Source organism: Lepidochelys kempii, chromosome 5, assembly GCF_965140265.1.
Source record: "Lepidochelys kempii isolate rLepKem1 chromosome 5, rLepKem1.hap2, whole genome shotgun sequence".
Classification (NCBI taxonomy): Eukaryota; Metazoa; Chordata; order Testudines; family Cheloniidae; genus Lepidochelys; species Lepidochelys kempii.
Window position 1 is genome coordinate 80,730,761 of NC_133260.1, and position 22,443 is coordinate 80,753,203.

At 41.1% G+C, this 22,443-nt stretch overlaps 1 protein-coding gene across 7 annotated transcripts in view; it reads left to right on the forward strand.

The window, feature by feature from the left end:
• The window catches only part of GRAMD2B (GRAM domain containing 2B), a 75,427-nt gene that overhangs the window by 30,770 nt on the left and 22,214 nt on the right, over positions 1–22,443 (forward strand). For 3 of the 7 annotated variants that reach the window (XM_073344843.1, XM_073344842.1, XM_073344845.1), the window contains exons 2-5: positions 13,989–14,111; positions 15,931–16,018; positions 17,566–17,632; positions 19,140–19,243. In XM_073344843.1, coding sequence (XP_073200944.1) covers positions 13,989–14,111; positions 15,931–16,018; positions 17,566–17,632; positions 19,140–19,243 — 382 coding nt within the window. Of the gene's footprint in view, positions 1–5,952; positions 6,711–13,988; positions 14,112–14,143; positions 14,181–15,930; positions 16,019–17,565; positions 17,633–19,139; positions 19,244–22,443 lie in introns of those variants that run through there. The other 4 variants (XM_073344846.1, XM_073344844.1, XM_073344848.1 and 1 more) reach the window with 3 other exon arrangements.

Here is a 22,443-nt window from a genome sequence, read left to right on the forward strand (position 1 = left end):
CACTTTTCTGTTTTTTAAGTGTGCATCTATGCTACACTTACATGCTTGGAACTTTGCAATGGAAGGGTTTAGTGTCCTCTGATCAATAGTACCATGTTCATAATCCTCTCTTATACTACATGCAAAAACTACATTTAAAAGAACATTACTTAAGGTTGCAAGCCCTCAACTTAGGAAATACTAGAATTAAGCTGGTCTGATTTATTTTTATAGGGAGAAAACAATGCGTGTTTTCCTAGCCTTAGTCTTGGAAATGGCTGAACTATTTTTGTCTGAAATTTTCCCAGAAATGAATCCACCTTAGGCAGATACCTGGCATAGAAAATTTCAGCTGAAACAGTTTGCCAAAGCTAAAAGGGACTGATACCATGGTTTTACAATGGGAAGTGTTAGGCAATATTACTAATAGGCAGTGCTCCCAGCCTTGCCTATAATGCATGCTCTGGACCTGATTTTCAGAAGTGCTGAGCACCTGCACTTGTCTGACTTCATTTGCAGTTGTGGCTCTTGAGTACTCCTGAAAATTAGGCCATGTAAATTTACCCTGGTTGCCCTGCAGGTCATGTATACTGTCAACACACAAAAGTACAAAGCTGCCTGTCTGTGTCTTACTATGTGATACCTGAAAAAGAGCTCTGTGTAGCTCAGGAGCTTGTCTTTCACTAACAGAAGCAGGTCCAATAAGTTATTACATCATCCATCTTATCTCTCTTACTGTGTATGTCACATACAGGAGCATGAGTTTATGTAGGCTTTTGCTTTACACCAGCTAGTCCCGTTGACTAAACTCCTAAAATAACAAGATTCCAACCCTTTTTGTACCACTGTTACTCTTACACACACAGATTGTCTATGAAGAATTTTTTCTGGCAACTGTCATGACCCTACAGGTCTTCAAGATGTGTCCACAGGGTCCCCAGTTGACTTTTGCCTCTCTGCTGCCACTGAGCAGGAGAGACAATGAAACCTGAAGTGACCTCGGGGAGGACTTCCCAGGCTTGATTGGAGAAACACCATGAATTCTGATTTGACTGGGCTTCCTATTTAAACCCACAGGAAGTTGTCCCCACAACTGGGCTCTACCTGGCTGTTACGTTGGACCCTGCCTTCTTGTGTGACTCCTGAATCCTACTTGCTTTCCTTGCTCCTGATTCCTGCTTTTGTTCTTGATCCTTTCCCCAGTCTCCGAATTCACCTCTGACCCTTGGCTCGACTTCCTGACTCCAACTCCTGCTCCAACCACTAGACTTAGCTGCCTACAGCCCCGACAGCAGCTTTATAATTGGGGCTCTCTTCTAATGTTCAATAGTGGCCACAGGACCTCTGAGTGTCATATCTGCCAGTTGATGTCCAAATATAATACCAATATCTTTTCTCTTCCCCACCCCAGCCACACAAACGCTTCTATCCTGTAGTTGGAATAATGGTACATTTCCTTCCTGAAGCTAGAACAGATCCTCATTGTCAACAGGCAGTTACCAAGAGAACCAAACCCACCCTACTGTGCTTAATCAGAGAAGCTATACAAAACTGCTCTCATTTGGAAGCTGCTCTATATCTCTTTGAAGAATAAATTATATGAACTCTGTACAGCTTCCCAAAGCAGATGTTGCAGTGGGATCTAATACTGCCACTCAGCTGACTCTTCCCACTCTGCACACCCATGACCAGAGAGATGAGTTGACAGGCCCTTGAGGAAGAAAGTGTAAATTTAATTTACCATGCAGGCATGTGTTACTGCCAGCCCTTATGCTAGAAGAGCTGTTGCTTGGTCTAGCAACCTTCAAAGATAAAATCAATAAGAAAAAAACTGTCTTAACCAGTATTCTTTGACAACTTCCAGATACAATTAAGTTCTCTGCCAGAGCTATTTCCTCAAATGCTATATTGCACAAGAAGCTCTGGCTCAGGACGTAGAAGGCAGATAGCCAAGTACAGCAGCTTCTGTCGGCCTCTGTATTTTCCATAGAAAGAAAGCTCTTCAGGGAGCAATAGCTGAATCAAATGGAGAGAAATACTCAATGCTTTCTCACAAACAAGGTAAAAAGCCAGAGGCCTTTACAGACACGTTGTCCTTTTTCCATTGACAAAACAGCAAGAGATTCTCACCTGAGGGAAGAAGATACACAGGTGACAATTGCCTAGTAGACAATTGCTTACTTCCAGCGAGTCCAACCTATAGAACTTTACATAATGACAGGTTTCAGAGTAGCAGCCATGTTCTTTTTGCGGATACAGACTAACACGGCTGCTACTCTGAAAAAAGAAAAGGAGGACTTGTGGCACCTTAGAGACTAACCAATTTATTTGAGCATAAGCTTTCGTGAGCTACAGCTCACTTCATCAGATGCATACTGTGGAAAGTTTAGAAGATCTTATTATATACACACACAGCATGAAAAAATACCTCCTCCCACCCCACTCTCCTGCTGGTAATAGCTTATCTAAAGTTATCACTCTCCTTACAATGTGTATGATAATCAAGTTGGGCCATTTCCAGCACAAATCCAGGTTTCTTCCCTTCCCCCCCCCCCCCACACACACAAACTCACTCTCCTGCTGGTAATAGCTTATCTAAAGTGACCACTCTCCTTACAATGTGTATGATAATCTATTCAGGGGACACCATCACAGAGCCTAATAACATCAGCCACGCTATCAGAGGCTCGTTCACCTGCACATCCACCAATGTGATATATGCCATCATGTGCCAGCAATGCCCCTCTGCCATGTACATTGGTCAAACTGGACAGTCTCTACGTAAAAGAGTAAATGGACACAAATCAGATGTCAAGAATTATAACATTCATAAACCAGTCGGAGAACACTTCAATCTCTCTGGTCACGCAATTACAGACATGAGTCGCTATTTTACAACAAAAAAACTTCAAATCCAGACTCCAGCGAGAAACTTCTGAATTGGAATTCATTTGCAAATTGGATACAATTAACTTAGGCTTGAATAGAGACTGGGAGTGGCTTAGTCATTATGCAAGGTAGCCTATATCCCCTTGTTTTTTCTTACCCCCCAGACATTCTTGTTAAACCCTGGATTTGTGCTGGAAATGGCCCACCTTGATTATCATACACATTGTAAGGAGAGTGATCACTTTAGATAAGCTATTACCAGCAGGAGAGTGGGGTGGGAGGAGGTATTTTTTCATGCTGTGTGTGTATATAATAAGATCTTCTAAACTTTCCACCGTATGCATCCGATGAAATGAGCTGTAGCTCACAAAAGCTTATGCTCAAATAAATTGGTTAGTCTCTAAGGTGCCACAAGTACTCCTTTTCTTTTTGTGTGTATATAAATCTCCTCACTGTACTTTCCACTTTATGCATCCGATGAAGTGAGCTGTAGCTCATGAAAGCTTATGCTCCAATAAATTGGTTAGTCTCTAAGGTGCCACAAGTACTCCTTTTCTGATATCAAAACAGAATCCTTCTAAAAAGTGCTGTAAAAGAGAAGAGATCCTGATTACACTGCATCTAGCAGCCTAATCTCTCACTGTGAGTGCTGAACTATACCATTTTTAAAAAGGGAGCCAGTAGGACTTTTTCACTAAAATTCTTTGAATATGTTAAGTTTAAAAAAAAAAAAAGAATTCCTTGTATCTGTATTTTTAAAAGCACCTGGTACAACTAACCATTGCTAAAAGGATACAGAAGAACCTACCATATTTGTGCCACAGATCTCTTGCATAAGCACAGCTAAATCTGAAAACTTGGCTCACACTCATGTGAAGAAGACTTTCCAGTGGTGAAGTCAAGCTTTCGTTTCCTCACTTGTTTGCTCCTGTGACGATGCCCACAAATGACTGCACTGTTAGGTGGCAGCCATGGATTTTCATAAACCATGAATATTTGTCAGGCCCTATTGTAAGTATGACTGTTAGCAGGTTCTGCAGGCAACTGCATTTTTCCCTTATTTAATTTGGCAGAAGAGAATTGGAATCGCAGACCTCCAGGTGCCTCATCTCTCCCTTTCTTGATCTTGAATAAAACTTAGGGCATGTCTACACTAAAACCTTAAGTTGACCTATATTAGGTCAATTTACAGCCACCACAGTAATTACGGCGGTGGTTCATGTCCACACTACCCGCCTTCAGTTGGTGGCACTTATCCTCACCAGGAGCATTTCCACTGACCTTAGGGGGCAGTGTGGGGAGCTGAGAGTGCAGGCTCTCAGCTCCACCAGGAGCCTGGCTGCCCCACAGGATCTGGCCTTGCTTTGATTTCGAGAATAGTGCTCTGTCCTTGGACTTTCTGCTGAGGCTAGTTGCAGTGGTGAGGTTTTGGAGTGATTTTATTATTTATTTATTTGTTTATTTATTTATTTACTTTTGAAGTGGACAGATGGACTGGGGACATTCTGAAGAAAGATAGAACAACCAGAATGGCTTACATTCCTGGTTTGTTCTGTTCTTTATTTTTATAAAATATTAGCCTCTCACTTAATGGCACAAGGAATTTGTTTCTATTTTTCTATAGAACTTGATAGCAGTCTGTCTTTGATTAGACAGGGAATACTGCCTGTTAATAATGGATGGTATTTAAGAACTGAGAATTTACATGCTAATGATGTCCACAATGTCACAATGACCTTACTGCTGTCTGCTGAGGTACTATGGTGTGAGACTTGATCTGGTTATTATGTGAAGTGTTTATCCACTGGGCTAAAAAAGTTCAATAAAATAAGATACCTTTCCTTTTTGTTTTATTTTGCTGTTTTAAAAGGTATAAGTCCATGCTTAATGACTAGAGAATTTTATTGTTTTATTAGACAAAATTCATTACTTGTTTAAAATTAAAATGTATTCAAATTTTCTAATACTATATAAGGATACCAAAATTTCAAACCAAATTTGTATATTGCTATGTTTAAAGGTACTGCTGCAAAGTGAGAATACATCAATAAATATTCAAATAACTCTACTTCCTCACCCTCACAAATATAACCTGTAGCAAAAAATAACCACCAGCAGTGAGCAAAAGCAAACTCTGCAGTGCTAATGTCCCCAAATCCTTTCTGTGTTATCCTAAGAGCCATTTCATAGGCAAAATATACCTACGGCACACATGGAAATGCAGTCAATCATAGGCCCAGTGCATTCTCAGACTGCTGAGAAGGGCTGACACTGAGCAAAACAATGGTGTTCAGAAGATCTGGTAAAAGAGAGAGGGATAGCTGGAGGGAGGGCAGAGGGTATAACTCAAATATAGTCACATCAACTATAGCAGGTTCACTCTGTTGTGTTTATATTTGGCTCAGTGAGTTTTTTGTATAATGAGAGAATTAGCCTCCTAGCATTGCTCTCAAAAGGACTGAAGATATGCAGACCATTAATGTCTGCTAGAAAAGAATAGAGCAGGGGTCGGCAACCTTTCAGAAGTGGCGTGCCAAGTCTTCATTAATTTAAGGTTTTGCATGCCAGTAATAAATTTTACAGGGCCCCCCAACAGAACCCGAGATTGGCAGCGGGCTGAGCGGTGCCGGCAGCCGAAATCCCAGAATGGCAGCGCAGGCGGCAGATGGAACCTCAGACGGCTGCCGGCCCCACTCATCTGGCTGCCAGCCTGGATGGACAGAATCCCAGGCCAGCAGCAGGCTGAACGAGGCCAGTGGCCGCGATACCGGCTGGCAGGGGCCGGTGGCCAGAACCCCAGATCTGGGGTCCCGGCCGCCAGCCTGGCTCAGCATGCTGCTAGCCCAGGATTCCGTCCATCCAAGCCAGCACAGGGCTGAGCAGGGCCGGCGGCCGGGACCCTGGCTGGCAGCAGAGTGCCACTAAAAATCAGCTCACGTGCCACCTTTGGCACGTGTGCCGCAGGTTGCCAACCCCTGGAATAGAGCATCCACTATCTTTAGCTTTGTATCCACTTGTAATAACAAGCTGACCCCCGGTTGTAGTGTTCTTGAATTCCTTAAGCTTTGAACACACTCTCTCCTCACATGTATAAAGATATGTCTGACAACTTTACCCCTCCAACATACAACTGAAATGGTATCCTTCCAAAATCAGATGCTCAGTTTTGGGCTTTTGTATGTACTGGCCAGAGTACTGTGTTCTAAATTTGACAGAGATAAATTTACTCCATCCACTTGAGTACACCGTTGGTCTACTTAGCTTCTTGTTTGGCCCATTAAGCAGCTCTTCATTTCTTCACTCTTAGTCTAGATGTATTCTGCTTGGAGTTGTGAACATGTTTCAATAGTATTTGCTCTCTGAATCACTGTCAAAATCACAATACCTGTGTGTATATTATACCCCAGAAGCAGGATAGGTGTATGCTACAGAGCTTAGATGTTTAACTCCAGACAACAGGACAGTTCAGAATAAACAGATTCTATTCCTTTTAAATGCTGAGCATGGTTATGGATTTTATATGGTGTTAGTGGCATGTCTGCTTCATTGTGACTCACCACATCCTTATCTAGTAAAGATAGGATGCCAGCTGTCATGGTTACAGGTCAAAATGCAGTTTCTCTTTTAGTCCTTCTGACATATACCCCTTTGGCTTGCTCTTTTCACCCGTATCTGGCCAGAACTATATTGTTCAATTGCTCTAGTCCGGATCTCTAAACAGCAGTACCAAACATGGTAACACAACAAGTCCAACCGGGGCTGGCACCTGTAAACCTTCTTTCTCTATCAGCCTGTGACGATACAAGTTCACAGGGACATAGAGCCAGCATCTTCAAAAGAAAGTATTTATTTATTCTCTTATCCAAGTACACAGCATACAAAGTGAAGGATAAAAACAGTAAAGCTGTATGCATATATTTTCCCTATATTTACCTTTCCTTGAAAGCTTTGCTACATTTCATCTAGCCTACTTACCTCCATTTCTGGCTGGGAATAGCACACTCTCCTGCTTGCAGCATGCTCTCTGTCTCTCCTTGTATGCCAGTAGCTCTTGCTGGGCAGCCCCCCTTGGCTCACCCAAACCCCCTCTTTTCTAGGCCCTGTGTGTTGTAATGATTTAGTAACTTTGTTTGATCCTAGGCCTAGGCTTGGGAAGAGTAAATCATTCTTAGTTTGGCTGGAGCTCAGAAGGAGGTATTCCCCAATAAACAGCTTCCCATGGTTTCCTCAAGGGCTCTTACCTGTGTCGTCGTTTTGCTTTCCCTGCTTGGTCTCTTTAACAACACCACATCAAGTAACCCCTCATAACTAAACACACAGGGTACATCTGTACTGTAATTAAACACCTGCAGCTGGCCCATGTCAGATGACTTGGGCTTGAGCTGTGGGGCTGTAAAATTGCAGTGTAGACTGTTGGGCCAGCTCTGTGACCCTGTGAGGGGGAAGGGTCCCAGAGCTTGGGCTCCAGCCTGAGCCCAAAAGTCTACACCAAAGTTTTACTGCCCGAGCCTCATAAGCCCAAGTCAGCGGACACCAGCCACTCACATGTGTTTAATTGCAGTGCAGACATACCCACAGTTGCATGCACCATATTCATAAAAATAATACAGATATTTCCCAGTTCATCATACACCAACCAATAAAGACATGGGCCAGGGACGATGTACCACACGTTACTCGCTTGGCAGATTAAATTTAACAGCATCTCTTTAGGCTGTTGCAAAGGAAGTCCTTAAATATCCAGGACAGTAAGAGTAATCTGGGTAACAGGTAGACAGTGACAGACAGTCCCTGACAGTCTATCTTTAGAGGCAATGTTTTCAGCATTCAAGACAGAACTGATTGGATTCAAAACTAGTCAAAATATTGGGGTTTGTCAGGGTTCCTTCCCCACTCTGAACTCTAGGGTACAGATGTGGGGACCCACATGAAAGACCCCCTAAGCTTATTTCTACCAGCTTAAATTAAACCTTCCCCAAGGCACAAAGTCTTTGCCCTTGGATTAGGTAAAATGCTGCCGCCACTAAGTGATTTAACAAAGAATCAGGGAAAGGGCCACATGGAGTTTCTATTCCCCCAAAATATCCCCCCAAGCCCTTGCACCACCTTTCCTAGGGAGGCTTGAGAATAAACAAGATGAGCACAGACAGCCTTGGATTTTTAAGACCCAAAAAACCCAGACAGATTCTTAAACAGAACTTTATTAGAAGAACAAAAAAAAGATAAGAGAACAACTCTGTAAGATCAGAATGGAAGGTAATCTTACAGGCAGTCAGATTCAAAACATAGAGAATCCCTCTAGGCAAAACCTTGAGTTACAAAGACACAGAAACAGGAATACACATTTCCTCCAGCACAGCGAATTTCACAAGACAAAACAAAGAGAACCTAACGCATTTTCTAGCTAGATTACTTACTGACTTTACAGGAGTTGGAGGGCTTGCATCCTTGATCTGTTCCCGGCAAAGATATCATACAGACAGACAAAAGCCTTTTTCCCCACCCACCCCTCCAGATTTGAAATTATCTTGTCCCCTCGTTGGTCATTTTGGGTCAGGTGCCAGCCAGGTTACCTGAGCTGCTTAACCCTTTACAGGTAAAAGGACTTTGCCTCTGGCCAGGAGGGATTTTGTAGCACAGTATACAGACAGGGGGTTATGGCATTGCAAACCGGAGAAGTTGCTTTCTAATCTGTTGAATATTTTCTAATTCTGAACAAACACTGCACGTGAACAAATGGCAGCCTTTGTGATGGTGGAGTTTCAGAACTGGTCATCCAAGCAGCATGTTTCTGCTCTAAATGGATGAGACAGCTTACTAAACAAGCAGTTAGTGGGACAGTACTTAAGATAGCTTTTGATCTCCAAGAGAGGGTGCACTTGGAAGGCGAGAATAGCCACTCTAGGAAATATGAGCAAACCTACAGAATATTAAGAATCTACATAATACGCTTTTGTGTGTTTTAGGGATTATTTCATTTTTGCTGAATTATGTGTTGAGAACTAAAAAACAAATTTATTGGACCTTTCTCAGAACACTTAATTAATGCATTAACGCCGCTTATTATTAAACTTTTAACGTACCTGTTGGTCAAATAACACTGAATATTTGTAAGCAACTTTCATTCAACATCTGCCAAAAAAAAAACAGAAAGTGGCCTTTGGTGAGTGCAAAGGGAACAGGATGTACCAGAGGTTTTTAGTAGCAATTATACTTCATAATAGTAGCTTTCTTTGAATTTGTTTTCCTTTGAAAAATTCTATTGTAATCAACTTAATACAATTTTTGCAGCATAGGTTAGCTACAAGTCTGAGTGGCTGATGTTCTAATCCAGAAGACATTCTTTTGAGTTCAAAAGGAACTTTCTTTCTGTAGCATAAAGAACTTGGGCTCCCAGGTCTGTCACTAGTTTTCTGTGTTTAGATACAGTGTATAAAAGAGACAAGATCTAGTTCCCATGACTTTTTAAATGTGCTGACTAATGATGTGTCTCGGTACACTTCATTAGAGAGACATTCAGTACACTGCTTTTTGTTAATATATTTCTCTGCTCTTTTTTTCCTTTGCTGTGAGTTAATCTTGCATTCCTCAGTTCCATTCTTGGTGTATATTATTCTCTGTAGTGTAACCAACTGTTTTTCTAATACACAGAGTTCATATCCTTTTAATGTCCCTAATTTTATGATGTCATTTTAATTGTGTGACTCATCAGTGAAGATGAATCTATCCAACATTAAAATATAGTTCCTTTGTGCAATAATAAACCTGAAAGCGATTTTTTTTAAGGGGGTGGCATGTCTGAAAAGTAGGTAGATTTTTTTTTTGCATGTTCATCTTGAAGCAGATATTCTATTAGCGTTAGAGTTGTGCGTTTAAATGTATATATTCACAACAAACTCAAAATCTTGACATTTCACCTTGATATTTAAAGAATGGTCCACTTGCATGAAAATCCTGTTAAGCAAAAGAACACCTACCGTAACTTTTTTTTTTTTGTCTTCAAATTGCAAAACTTTGGAACACTAGATCATCTAAGTCTAATCTCCTGTATATAACAGGCCACCACACTCAATCCAACAACTGAAAGGAGACTCTCAGGAAACTAGGCTATGTGCCACAGGCAGAGAACTGGACGGATTAAGGTGCCACCAATGTCTAAGGCGCCTGAAATGGCAGAGAAATTACACGCGATTGCTGATATTTTACAGCTGTGATGAGTTAGTTTCCAGAGATTTCAGCTTTAGCGAACTGGTATCTGTAGATTCATATGAGAGGAAATGAAGATTTACTCCTTTTGTACGGAATTTCTGATTGCAGGAGCTAGGTGAATGTGGCAGTGTGTTGGTGGAGCGTATATATGAAGCATACGTAGGAAGGCATTTGTAGCTGTGACCCATGAACACACATTTGCCGGAATGGAGTCTCCTTAAACTTCTTTACTTTAATCAGGTGCATCCATACATGGGCAGGACTCTCCCTCTTCTTCCTGGAGGCAAGGCCTGAGGGGGAAAAAGGACTTTGGTTGCTTTTAGAGATGCAGTGAAGAGAGAAGGCGAACAGGTTGGGCTGAGCCCAGCCCCCCCCGCCCCCCAAATCCCTCAGAACAAGTAACAGGAATAACGTAGTACGGTGGAGTTGCTGTCGGGAGAGAAGGCAAGGGATTGAATGATGGACCGATTTCAGGGGAAGGGAATTTTAGGTGTGAAGTCATTTATGCCACCGTTCTGCAGTTAAAGTAAATAGGGAGGAGGGATTAATTGAAAGAAAAAAATAAAACAAGATGGAACCAAAACTACTCAGTGGATCATAGGTTGCAAAGGATTTGAAGATTGTAAAGGATTAGGGCAGGAATTTCACTATTATGAGTTGTTACAGGAGAAAGGAAGAGGTGAAAAGGGTATTTGTATATTATACAGAGATTTAACCACTTCTCTTTATCTTGTTGAGTCCCATGAGAAATCCTGACTAACTGCATGATGCTTCATTGTTCCTCATCCTTCCTTCCCTATTGTTTTTGTGTCACTACTTAAGTCCTGTCAACTTGCTCTTTAAGCAGCACTGTAACCTCTTTACATAGTTTTTACAGTGCCCAGTCTGGTGTGAACCTGATTCCCACAGGAGCCTCTCAACATGGCAGTAATATAAATAACAATCCTACATCCAGTAAAGGGTTACTTAAATTCAAGGTGTGTGCACACCCACGCTCCCCAATCCCAACACTGCCTACTTCCCTCTCTAGCAAGTTACTTCTCTTGGGAAGCTTAAGCATTGAGATGGAGGGAGAGAGAGACAGCTGACTACCTCCTGAAGCCATCATAAGAAGTGGCTAAAGGACCATAGGCCCTTCTATGCCCGTAAGATAGCCACAACCTGGTCTGTAGTGGGAGGGAGCATCCCTGGCCAGCCCAGGGCCTGACCAAAGTCCTCTTTGAGGTTCATGCCTATTGGAACCTCAAACTAAATAAAACTGCTGGTTTGGGTTCTTGATGTAAAAGGTTTGTGCTACCCAACACCTCTAGATTGCTGGTTCAGGTTAGATCAGAGTCACTGAAAGCTGTTACCTCTGGTAAAACTGGCACCCATTGATGGAACTGTGTGGAAACTTGCTGTGTTGATTCCTGTGCTTTGGCTGTTCTGTGGGTAAATGGAATTTTCCTTAGCAAATGTCAATTTGGTATCTCTTTCACAGGCATTAAATTCACTGTGTGTGGGACTGGTTGCTCAACAGGTGGGTGTTCTCTCAAGCTTTCAAATTTATAAATCCCTATGTAAATAAGGTATAAGACTCTGATTATTTGTGTCCTAGAAAATAAACATTAGTAATCAGTTGTTGGCTGAGATTTGCACAAGCATTTTGCAATGTTTCTCTCCTGACCTCACTCAGCCAACATCACATAGACGCTCTCTTGATTTCTTTGTGCAGTTCCAAGTGAAAATATGAGATTGTAGTCAGTCTGAGAAGGCCAGTGCTAATATGAATGACATGGCCTTGGTCTTGGTATAGTAATTTAAAATATCTGCCAAAACTTTTAATTGAAGTTACATTGTGTAATGTCATTATCCAATGACATTTGATGGTCTGGACTGTGTTTGCCTTGCCATCTGTATAACCATTGTAAAATTGCATACAGATCTATAAATACTACACTGAGAGGTCCCTGGAAAATTGAAGTCATCCAGGACCACTTTTAAGGAACACAGTTAATGTTGACAGATTCAACATTTACCATACCTTCTTATTTTCCTTGATGTTTGTTGAAAAATGTCTAATCTTTCTAGGATTTTATCCCCAAAATAAGAGATGTATGTGGTAGCTTACTAAAAAAAAATCTAAGCAACTTTATAACTAAAATCCATGCATACCAGGGGATTCTACCCTCAACTGATACCTTTTTCATTTAAAAAAAAAATCAATATCAACTTCCAAGGTGGAATAGTACAGTTTTAAACAATGGATGGGGACAGAGGAAAGAGGCTTAAAAATACAGATGGTTGGACAGCCTCCTCCTTTGCCTTTAGACTTGAACCCATGAGCATATATATATATATATAAAATTCTAGGATAGTATTAAGCATCAGGGCAAATTTTGCAAAGGGTTGTGTTTTTGTTTAAATTTGGCTACTATATAACTTAATTAGTATGGTAGTATATGTGTTTGCCATGGGAAAGATGGATTTCAGTCTGATATGCAGGCTGTTAAACACAGATCCTATATTGTGACCTAGGTCACCTTCATAAACCTGACAGATGCTTCTTCGCATTCAAATAAAATGCAATAAAAAGGCTTTCATGGAAACTCTGTAGTAAGTAGTGACTGAAGGGTCAAATGGGACCTGTTGGTTCCAATTAAGAGGAACTCTGCCTTAACTTGATTTTCCTTTTATTATAATTGGCTATAAAGAATGTGTTAAGCACAACATATAGCTTGTAGGTTGATTAGAAAATTTAAAAAATTCTAACTCCCTGTATTACTTGACTCAATGAAGCACTAAACTCATTTAGTTTAGATTTATTCCTTTACTACTTGGAACCACAAACAAACATGACTGATTGTGTGATAGTAGCACTTTAATTTCTGGTAATTTTTCCCCGTGCTAGAATTTCAATACTACAGCTCATGTTGCTCAGATGATATCAGGTCTGTGGTTGAAGATTCTTTCCAGGACACTAAACAACAGTGTGTACTAAATAGTTATATTTTTGCATTAAGTGTACTCTACATTGAATACTCATATTTTGATAGCTCTGCTGGCATTAAATTTCCCAAATAAATAGATTTTAAGAGCTGTTGCTGTACACTTGAGTACAAGGAACAAGATAGGCTACTTGTTTGCTTTTTTTGAAAGCGTTATAAAGTACGACATTTGAACATGGCTTGAGAAAACAAAGCAGTCCCACATTCATAGGTAGGGTTTGAAGTTATCCCTCGGCTAGATTGGTGCTTTTCTCAAAATGATAGCGGGGTTGGGTTGGGTTTTGTTTGGTTGGTTGGTTTTTGTTTTGTTTTTAAACTTTCCTGCATGTTAGTGAGAATGCTCTGTGTTCTTTTACTGTTGTCTTTAACTTGGGGCTTATTGGTGGGTTCTACCATATGCCCTGATAAGACTTTATAGCGACACTCTGTGCATTTTGCTGCATCCTAGGAAACAAGACAACTTTTTGAAATGCATATCATGGAAAGGGTTTAACAGAAAAAACTATCTATTTATGTTAGCTATTTATAGAACTGATCAGAAAAATGGGGGGGGGGAAGGACTTTTGTCAATTTCAAAACAGTAAAAATCTTCAAAAGAGAACTTGGATACAACAGTGACTGGTGCTATGTAGACATTAGCTGATCTAGAAGGTTATTTTAAGTTTCTATGTTAGTATGACAGAAAGGAAAAGACTGACTAGATTAAAGTTCTAAGTAAACAAGAGTGGAGGCTTTGCTTTTAGTTTTCCCAAGTATGGTCAAAGATACAAGAATACCTATTGTTAAAGTGTTTATATGTTAAAATCTAAAATTAATGATTGAAGTACATAGCAGACAATTTTCTTTTTTAGGTCAGCTTGTAGTGGCTTTTGTTTTTTGACCCTCAGATAAAGAGAACTTCTCTCTCTCTCTCTCTCACTCCAGTTCAGATGGAGAATATGGTGCAGAGGAAAAAAAGAAGGGTGGAAAATCACCCAGCCTGTTGCCACAGACCCCTACTAGTGAGGCTGAATGTTTTGATGACCGGAAAAAAGCTGGCGCCACTAGGTAATGTCAGAAAACTGACTAACAGAAACAGCAGCAATAAAAAATGCTGAGACCCATCCCAGAAAACTGGTGAGAAACAAGATAAATATTTAGTACACATAAGGTCCTGACTGTGGCCCTGCTTGTGCAGCTGCACAAGGGAATAAATGGGATATCTGATGCTCACTTGTGCCAGCTATTGGAACACAGAAAGGAGCATTTCAGGGGAAGAGCAACCTCTTTGGGGCGCCTACATCCAACCTCCTATACAAGTAGGTAGGAGAGGACAGAATGAGGTAGGTAGTGGGCAGAACCATGGCTTCAAAGCCCTTCTGTGCACCAGCTAGCACAGTTATACTGGCATGCCAGGGGAAGTACACTGCACAGATCTAGACCTAGTGCAGGTTACTTCCATTGCAGAACAGGGAGAGACTGGGAGCCAGGCTGTGTCTGGCTCCAGGGCTACTCCTGGTGCAGCACAATGTTGTAGAGTCCTTTACTCATGACAAAGGTATAACTGAGCCCTAATATGGGATCCCTGTGGTAAGAATCTTCTGTCTCTTCAGCTCTTCAGTCACACCATTCTTACAGGGAAACAGAGTTCAATGATAGAAATATCTGTAGCAGGATGTACTAGGTCTTATAAAAAAGATAAATCAAAGAGTTTGGGTGGCAGGGAATACAATAACTCCTACAAAACAAAGGCTGTGATGGCTTTAAAATCCTAGTCAAACAGCTAGATGACTTGCTCACAACCATGGGATGTAAGTCCTAATGCCTTGTCTTCTTGCCTGTTCCTTAGATGACCAAATGCAACAACCAACCTAGGATCACAAATTTGCTTAGGAGGCAAACACACATGAGCCTATTGCATCTTCTTGCACATACTATGTGTTCCCAGCTTCTTCATGTAAAACTCTTGAGGAAGTACAAGAATATCCACGGTAAACTGCACCTCTCCAGTCAGACATTTCTGTCCCAGGAAAAATTTACCAGACGGTCCCTGTACAGTGTTTTGGGTTTTTTTTGTTCGGTTTTTTTTTTTTGATAGGGTCAATATTCTTACCATCATTCAAGATTTGAATCCAATAGTGAATATATCAAATGACACACATGATGACTTCCCTTAAAACAAGGACTAGGGATCACCCAATGGAATTAATAAGCAGCAGGTTAAAAACATATATAAGGACTGTGCATTTTGTGAAGAAGTACTTCAATCTGTGAAACTAATTGCCAGGGCATGTCATGAAGGCTTTCACTATAACTGGGCTAAAATAAAATTAGATAAATTCATGGAGGATAGGTCCATCAGTGGCTATTAGCCAAGATGATCATGGATGCAACTCCTTGCTCTGGGTGTCCCTAAGACTCTGTCTGCCAGATGCTGGGACTAGACGACAGAGGACGAATCACGCGATAATTTCCCCGTTCTGTTGATTCCTTCTGAAACATCTAGCATTGGCCACTGTCAGAAGACAGACTGTTCTGACCCAGTAAGGGCATCCTCATGTTCTTCTATTCCAAAGAAAAGTCATAGTCTTTGCCTATAAGGTGAACAAAGTATACAAAAGAAATGAACAGTAGTTAATTTATTCCAAACCACAAATGAACATTCCCTCTAACGTTAAAAGGCTTTTCATCGATCTGTGAGACTTGCCATGTTCTGAAATTGATGTTAGCTATCCTTATCCACTTTGCTGTCATCAAGAGACAGGAGAATAAGAATGACAGTTAACAAAGGATGAATATGTGCATAGACAGAAATATACATCCAGATGGTAATAAAACTAATGAAATGACACTAAGCATGGTATTAGGAATGTTTTCTTACCCTCAGGACAAAGATCAGTGTGGACAGCCCCCTCCTGACAACAGATATCAAGAGTGACTCCAAGCCTGAAAGGAAAAAACATGCCTCAAATCAGGTAATATAGAGATAACATGTGTTTTTAGTTAGAGTAAATGACTATACTATCATTGTCTGGCCCAGTAACAGCACTGTTCATTGTACTGTAATGATATTTACAGTGCCTTTGAGATTGAGTGAAACATGGTAAGTGCAAAAGGTGAAGCCTTACTACCAAGTACAGCCACTGAGGATTTGAGACAAAGGAACAATCTTTAACAGGAGCAGAAGATGACTTTTCCAGTTTAGTTCAAAAGATTTTAGAATGTCATTCTTTTGGAAAAGTTCACCCGTGGGATATTCTCTCTCTCGTCTCCCTTGCCCTTTGCATATCTATTCTAAATATAACACATCTACTTACTGGTGCAGATACTCTCATGTGGCAACATCTAGAACCTATATTTCTCACTTTGAAATGTTCTTTGAGGTTTTTTTGTTTGCTGTCCTCTGATTAAGCTGGAGTTTGGATGTAGTTTTGCCCCCAGAGTTGAGTAGTGTTATTTCCCCTCCTGCCCTGCCTTTGTAAATTTCTTCACATCACATACAGATGGTACAGCTGTAGAAGAAAATTCAGCTCTAACTATGGAGTTACTAGTGTCTCCTTCTCTATCATCTCTGCAGAAGATAGTGCTTTATTCAGACAGCAGAGCTGGAGGACTCTCTCTGTAAAGTTAGTGAAAAGCTCAGTATGGATGTACCACTCTCACACCACTAAAACTAGTGCTATCTTTCTGTTGTATAAAGGTTGTACAAACACAGATAAAATATGCATTGAGCTCTCTTCTCTTAAGGTGTTTAAAAGAAGAGCTATAAGGCAATTTTTTACTTCCAGAACTGGTGAATTTGAGAATAAGGGGGTATTTATTCATTTAACTGCATTTCTGTAGCACTAATCACCATAGTACCTGAGATATAGAGCAAAGGTGGGAAAACTACGGCCCGCGGGGGACCGTCCTGCTGGGCCCCTGAGCCCCTGGCCTGGAGGCCTAGCCCCCGGCCCCTCCCCCGCCGCCACGCAGGCAGCACTCTGGGCAGCGGGGCTGCCTGCTCATGCTGGGCAGCTCGGCAGCGGGGCTGGCTCTGGCTGGGCAGCATGGCATGGTAAGAGGGCTGGGGCCAGAGGCAGGAGGTCCCAGGGGGCAGTTGGAGGACAGGGGTGGTTGGATGGGGCAGAGGTTCAGGGGGGCAGTCAGGGAATGGGGGGAGATTAAATAGGGGGAGGGGTCCTAGGGGGGCAGTTAAGGGCAGGGGTCCTGGAAGGGGGGGGTCAGGGGACAAGGAGCGGGGCGGGGGGGTTGGATGGGTTGGGGTTTTGAGGGGGGCAGACAGGGGGCGGGAAGTGGGAGGGGCAAATAGAGGGCAGGGCCCAGGCTGTTCGGAGAGGCACAGCCTTCCCTACCCGGCCCTCCATACAGTTTTGCACACGATGTGGCCCTCAAGCCAAAAAGTTTGCCCACCGTGGTATAGAGGATGCTAAAGGAGAAAGCAAGTGTGCAGATTAAGGGGGGGTAAATATATTTTAATGAAGGAATAACCAAAATGTGCTCTGTGTTTGTTTAATTTTAGTTCAAGGCAAATGCTCACTATCACAAGCTATTTCTGGATGTTCCAACTACAGAGCCACTGAAGCAAAGTAAGTACCACACCCTTGTTTTATCTGTCCCAGAATGCAAAGTGAATCCATGACAGGACAATGGAAGCTGTCAGTTGTTCATTTACGTAGTGGATCTAGAACATCTGTTATAAGAGCAGTTTAGCTGAATGGATTTTTTCACAGTGTGTATCTTTCCGAACTTAAATGTAAAACCTTCCATTGAGGAGTACAGCATGTGTAAGAAACTTCCTGAATTCTTCTTAACTCATTTGTCTCATCCCTATTTACAATGCATTTTTAATACCTTGAAGGTTTATCAGAGTTCCGACTCATGAAGGTTTGAGCGCTAAAGATTTTTCTGTGCATAACTAACTCTTTCATGTGCTTTAAAGAGATGTATCAATTTATTTTTATGAATAGCACAGGATATTTTTAAAGCACCTCTGCTCATCTTGTGGTTGCCAATCCTGCAGGATCATCCTGGAGCCTCCAGGAATTAAAAAATAATCTTTAATTAAAATTATGTCCTGTGATGAAACCTCCAGGAATACATCCCAACCAAAATTGGCAACCCTAGCTGGACTGCAGGTATTAAAGGTGCTGAATAATCATAGAACTGGAAGGGACCTTGAGAGGTCATCTAGTCCAGTCCCCTGCACTCATGGCAGGACTAGGTATTATCTAGACCATTCCTGACAGGTGTTTGTCTAACCTGCTCTTAAAAATCTCCAATGATGGCGATTCCACAACGTCCCTAGGCAATTATTCCATTGCTGAATCACCCTGACAGTCAGGAAGTTTTTCCTAATGTCCAACCTAAACCTCCCTTGCTGCAATTTAAGCACATTGCTTCTTGTCCTATCCTCAGAGGGGAAGAAAAAAAATTTTCTCCCTCCTCCTTGTAACAACCTTTTACGTACTTGAAAACTGTTATCATGTCCCCCCTCTGTCTTCTCTTTTCCAGACTAAACAAACCCAATTTTTTTTCAATCTTCCCTCATAGGTCATGTTTTCTAGACCTTTAATCCTTTTTGTTGGTCTCCTTTAGACTCTCTCCAATTTGTCCACATCTTTCCTGAAATGTGGCACCCAGAACTAGACACAATACTCCAGTTGAGGCCTAATCAGCGCGGAGACTCTCTGAGAATGGTTTTCCAACCAGTTTTGCACCCACCTTATAGTAGCTCCATCTAGGTTGCATTTCCCTAGTTTGTTTATGAGAAGGCTATGCAAGACCGTATCAAAAGCTTTACTAAAGTCAAGATATACCACATCTACCGCTTCTCCCCCTCTTTGCCCCCCCCCCACCTCCACAAGGCTTTTTACACTGTCAAAGAAAGCTATCGGATTGGTTTGACACAATTTGTTCTTGACAAATCCATGCCGATTGTTACTTATCACCTTATTATCTTCTAGATGTTTGCAAATTGATTGGTTAATTATTTGCTCCATTCTCTTTCCGGGTACCAAAGTTAAGCTGACTGGTCTGTAATTCCCTGGATTGTCCTTATTTCCCTTTTTTTATTATTCTTTTTAATGTTTATAGGTTTTACCTGTGCTCTACAGAAAGAAATTCTGTACCAAGGAAAGTTATTTATATCTGAAAACTGGATTTGTTTTCATTCCAAAGTCTTTGGTAAAGACACCAAGGTTAGTAGCATCTCTGTGTACAAAAAGCAATGAAATTCTCTGGGATCTTGGTGATTTCTAGAAATTGACACTCTTCTAATATGCACGAGTGGTGTTAAGCCTTTTATCTTCTTGCCTGAGCATTACTGAACACTAACAACTATATTGCAGTAATATCCAAAAGCACCAGTCAGCCATTTTGCAGTCCCAAAAGCCCAAAGTCAAAGTTGGGGAGGAGAGCAAGAAAAGGCATTCAATATGCAGTGATCACAGTACTGACAAGCCCACATCTTGTTTGTTCCATGTCTGAATTTTTTTAATGTTTGTTTATAATTACTTGTACTACAAATCTAGAGGTGTTGGGGGGACGGTCTGGGTAGAAGTGGAAGAGAAGAGAGAAATAAAAAGGGGATGGAGGAGACAAAGAGGAGAAGCACAATTGACAGGGTGTGGTTTGGGAGTTGAGGAGGCGTGGGAAGGTAGGGGAAACACATTCTCCCAACCGCTGTTGTTACTCCCTCTGTGGAGTGACTGAGGGAGGCCACTGGACCCAGTGCTCTGTATTCTTGCCTGTGGGTATGCTGGGAAGGGGAGAGGTGGGTTGTGGAGGTTTCAGACTTATCCCTGTAGTCAGTACTGGCTGTTTTGGGAAAGAGATTTTCATGTTTGAAGTTAATCTAGTTGTTGTATATCAAGGTATGAAGGCTCCAAGTACGTCTTGGGCCCTGTTACACTAGGCACTGTACATATGGATAATAAGAGAAGGTCCCTGCCTGAAGAGATTTCTGTTTTCAACATGAATTTTGCCCTTACTTCTTGTCCTTGGGTTCTCACTGAAACAAATCAGTGTAGCTGAGTTTTGGGGGGTGGTTCTTTTTAGTGGGAATACTGTGCTCTGAACGTTTAAAATACTTGTACATTTCCTTGAATGAGAATCAGATTTAGATGCACACCCTTTCCTCGTCCTATAATTACTAGGATGCTGATGCCATACCTTTTGACTTAGTTAGAGAAATGGATTAAAAAGTTATCAGCCCAGGAAGGAAATCAGGTCAAAGGCCTTAATAGGACACACCTGATATTTGGAGGAATTTTTTTTCAGAATGTAAAATAGATTTAAAGAATGATAAATTGTGGTTCATAATAGTAGCTTATTGCATTTGCAAGGTGTGCTATTACATGACTCAGGTAACTGAGGTACTGTTTGTTGTGAATTAATAGATTGCTTTAGTCATAGTTAATTTTTTGACATGAATGGGGAAATGGCACAAGTGTTTAATAACAGCCATAGAGAGCAAATAAGGAAGCTGAAATTAACAAAAGGGTCATGTTGTGCCACCCTTGCTCATTGAGTACAAACTTCCTTGGCATGTAGTTCCACTGAAATTAATGAGACTATTTGTAGAGTAAGCTGATGCTCAGCACAAGTATCAGTGGCAGATTTTGGACCAAACTGAAGTTCAGCTTTAAAGTATGCAAGCTAACATACGTGAGGAAATGTAATCTGACACGCACTCAATGGGAGGGATAAACCTGGGAAGTCAGTAATGCGGAAAGAGAGTTAAGAATTAGACATTTAGCAATGTGTTATGATTTCAAAATACATTATAGTTTGGGGGTGACATATGGGACACAGAAACATCCCATCATAGTGCATGGGGCTATACAGTGTCTCTGTATATGATTGTGATGCAACTGCACCAAAGTTACCTGTTGGAAAGATACTGAGAAATTGAATAATGACAGGTTTCAGAGTAACAGCCGTGTTAGTCTGTATTCGCAAAAAGAAAAGGAGTACTTGTGGCACCTTAGAGACTAACCAATTTATTAGAGCATAAGCTTTCGTGAGCTACAGCTCACAGATGAAGTGAGCTGTAGCTCACGAAAGCTTATGCTCTAATAAATTGGTTAGTCTCTAAGGTGCCACAAGTACTCCTTTTCTTTTTGAGAAATTGAAGGAATTCAGAGACTAGTAACGATGATTAGCAATCAGGAAGGACTGACCTACAAGAAAAGACTTAAAATAAACATTCATAACTTTGCTAAGTAGCAGCTAATGAACCTGTATGCGTGCATGATAAGCCTACAAATATTTCACAGGTGCCAACAACAAAAAGGGGAAGAGAATAGGAAATGTAATTAGGAATAATATAATAATGTTCCATTGCTTGGAACTCTTAAAACTAGTCTGACCAAAAACAGGAAAAGTTGTCATAAGAAACAATTCCTTACTGAAAAGGAGCTGGACTACACAATCTAATGGATGTTTTCTATCTCTAACTTCTGTTTCTATAAGGTAGTATTGTTTTAAGCCCTGAGAAAGGTAGCTATTTCAACTAATCAGTTCTCAGAGTATGAAGTATAAGTGGCGAGTTCTGGTATGACTGATTTGTTCTGAGTAGCAAAGCCCTATTTGTTGAATAAGTAAGAGGTTTTTATTGCAATGCTGTTTAAACCTCAAAAGATGATTTAGCAGGTTTCCTCCTGGTGCCTCTCCAGGTAGCCACATCTTGGTACTGGAGCCTAGCAGGCCCTCTTCTGGGCTGTGCAACAACTACAAGTGTGGTTCCCAAGAGTGAATCACACTTCTGAATCACAATATCAGGTTGTCCTGCGTAGTTCTCTACTTGTTTTTTTCCAAGTTGTCCACAGTTTCAGTCCTCTGGACAGTGAGTATTGCAGATGGATAGCACAGATGGGTAGAAGTGAAATGGTCTCTCAGTGATTCTCCCTGGTAAACAATTGCTGGCATAAGAGTGTAGGAAATGGGTATTCCATCCCACTTAGATTTTTTTTTTCCTCTTTTTGAACTAGGATATCACAGCTAATATCGGCCACCAAAATAGTATGAAGCAGAAACTTCATTAAACTTTAGCACAGTAGGAATTACTCTATTTGATGAAGTTTGCAGAATATCTTTTTAATTGACCTATTTCTATTTAAATATATTTATTTGATAATGCTGAAATGGAGTCATTTTCCAGAAAAAATTTACAAACAAAGCCCTGTTCAGAAATTCTTACCATCTAACTACACAACATATGATACAAACAAGCGGTAAAGGCATAGGTACTGGAATTAGAAGTTCTGGGGGTGCTTCTTCACCCCCTGGCTTGAAGTGGTTTACATCATATACAGGGTTTACAGTTTGGTTCAATGGCTCTCAGCGCACACACACCAGACAAATTGTTCTAGCATCCCTGGGGAAAGGTAAAGAAAGC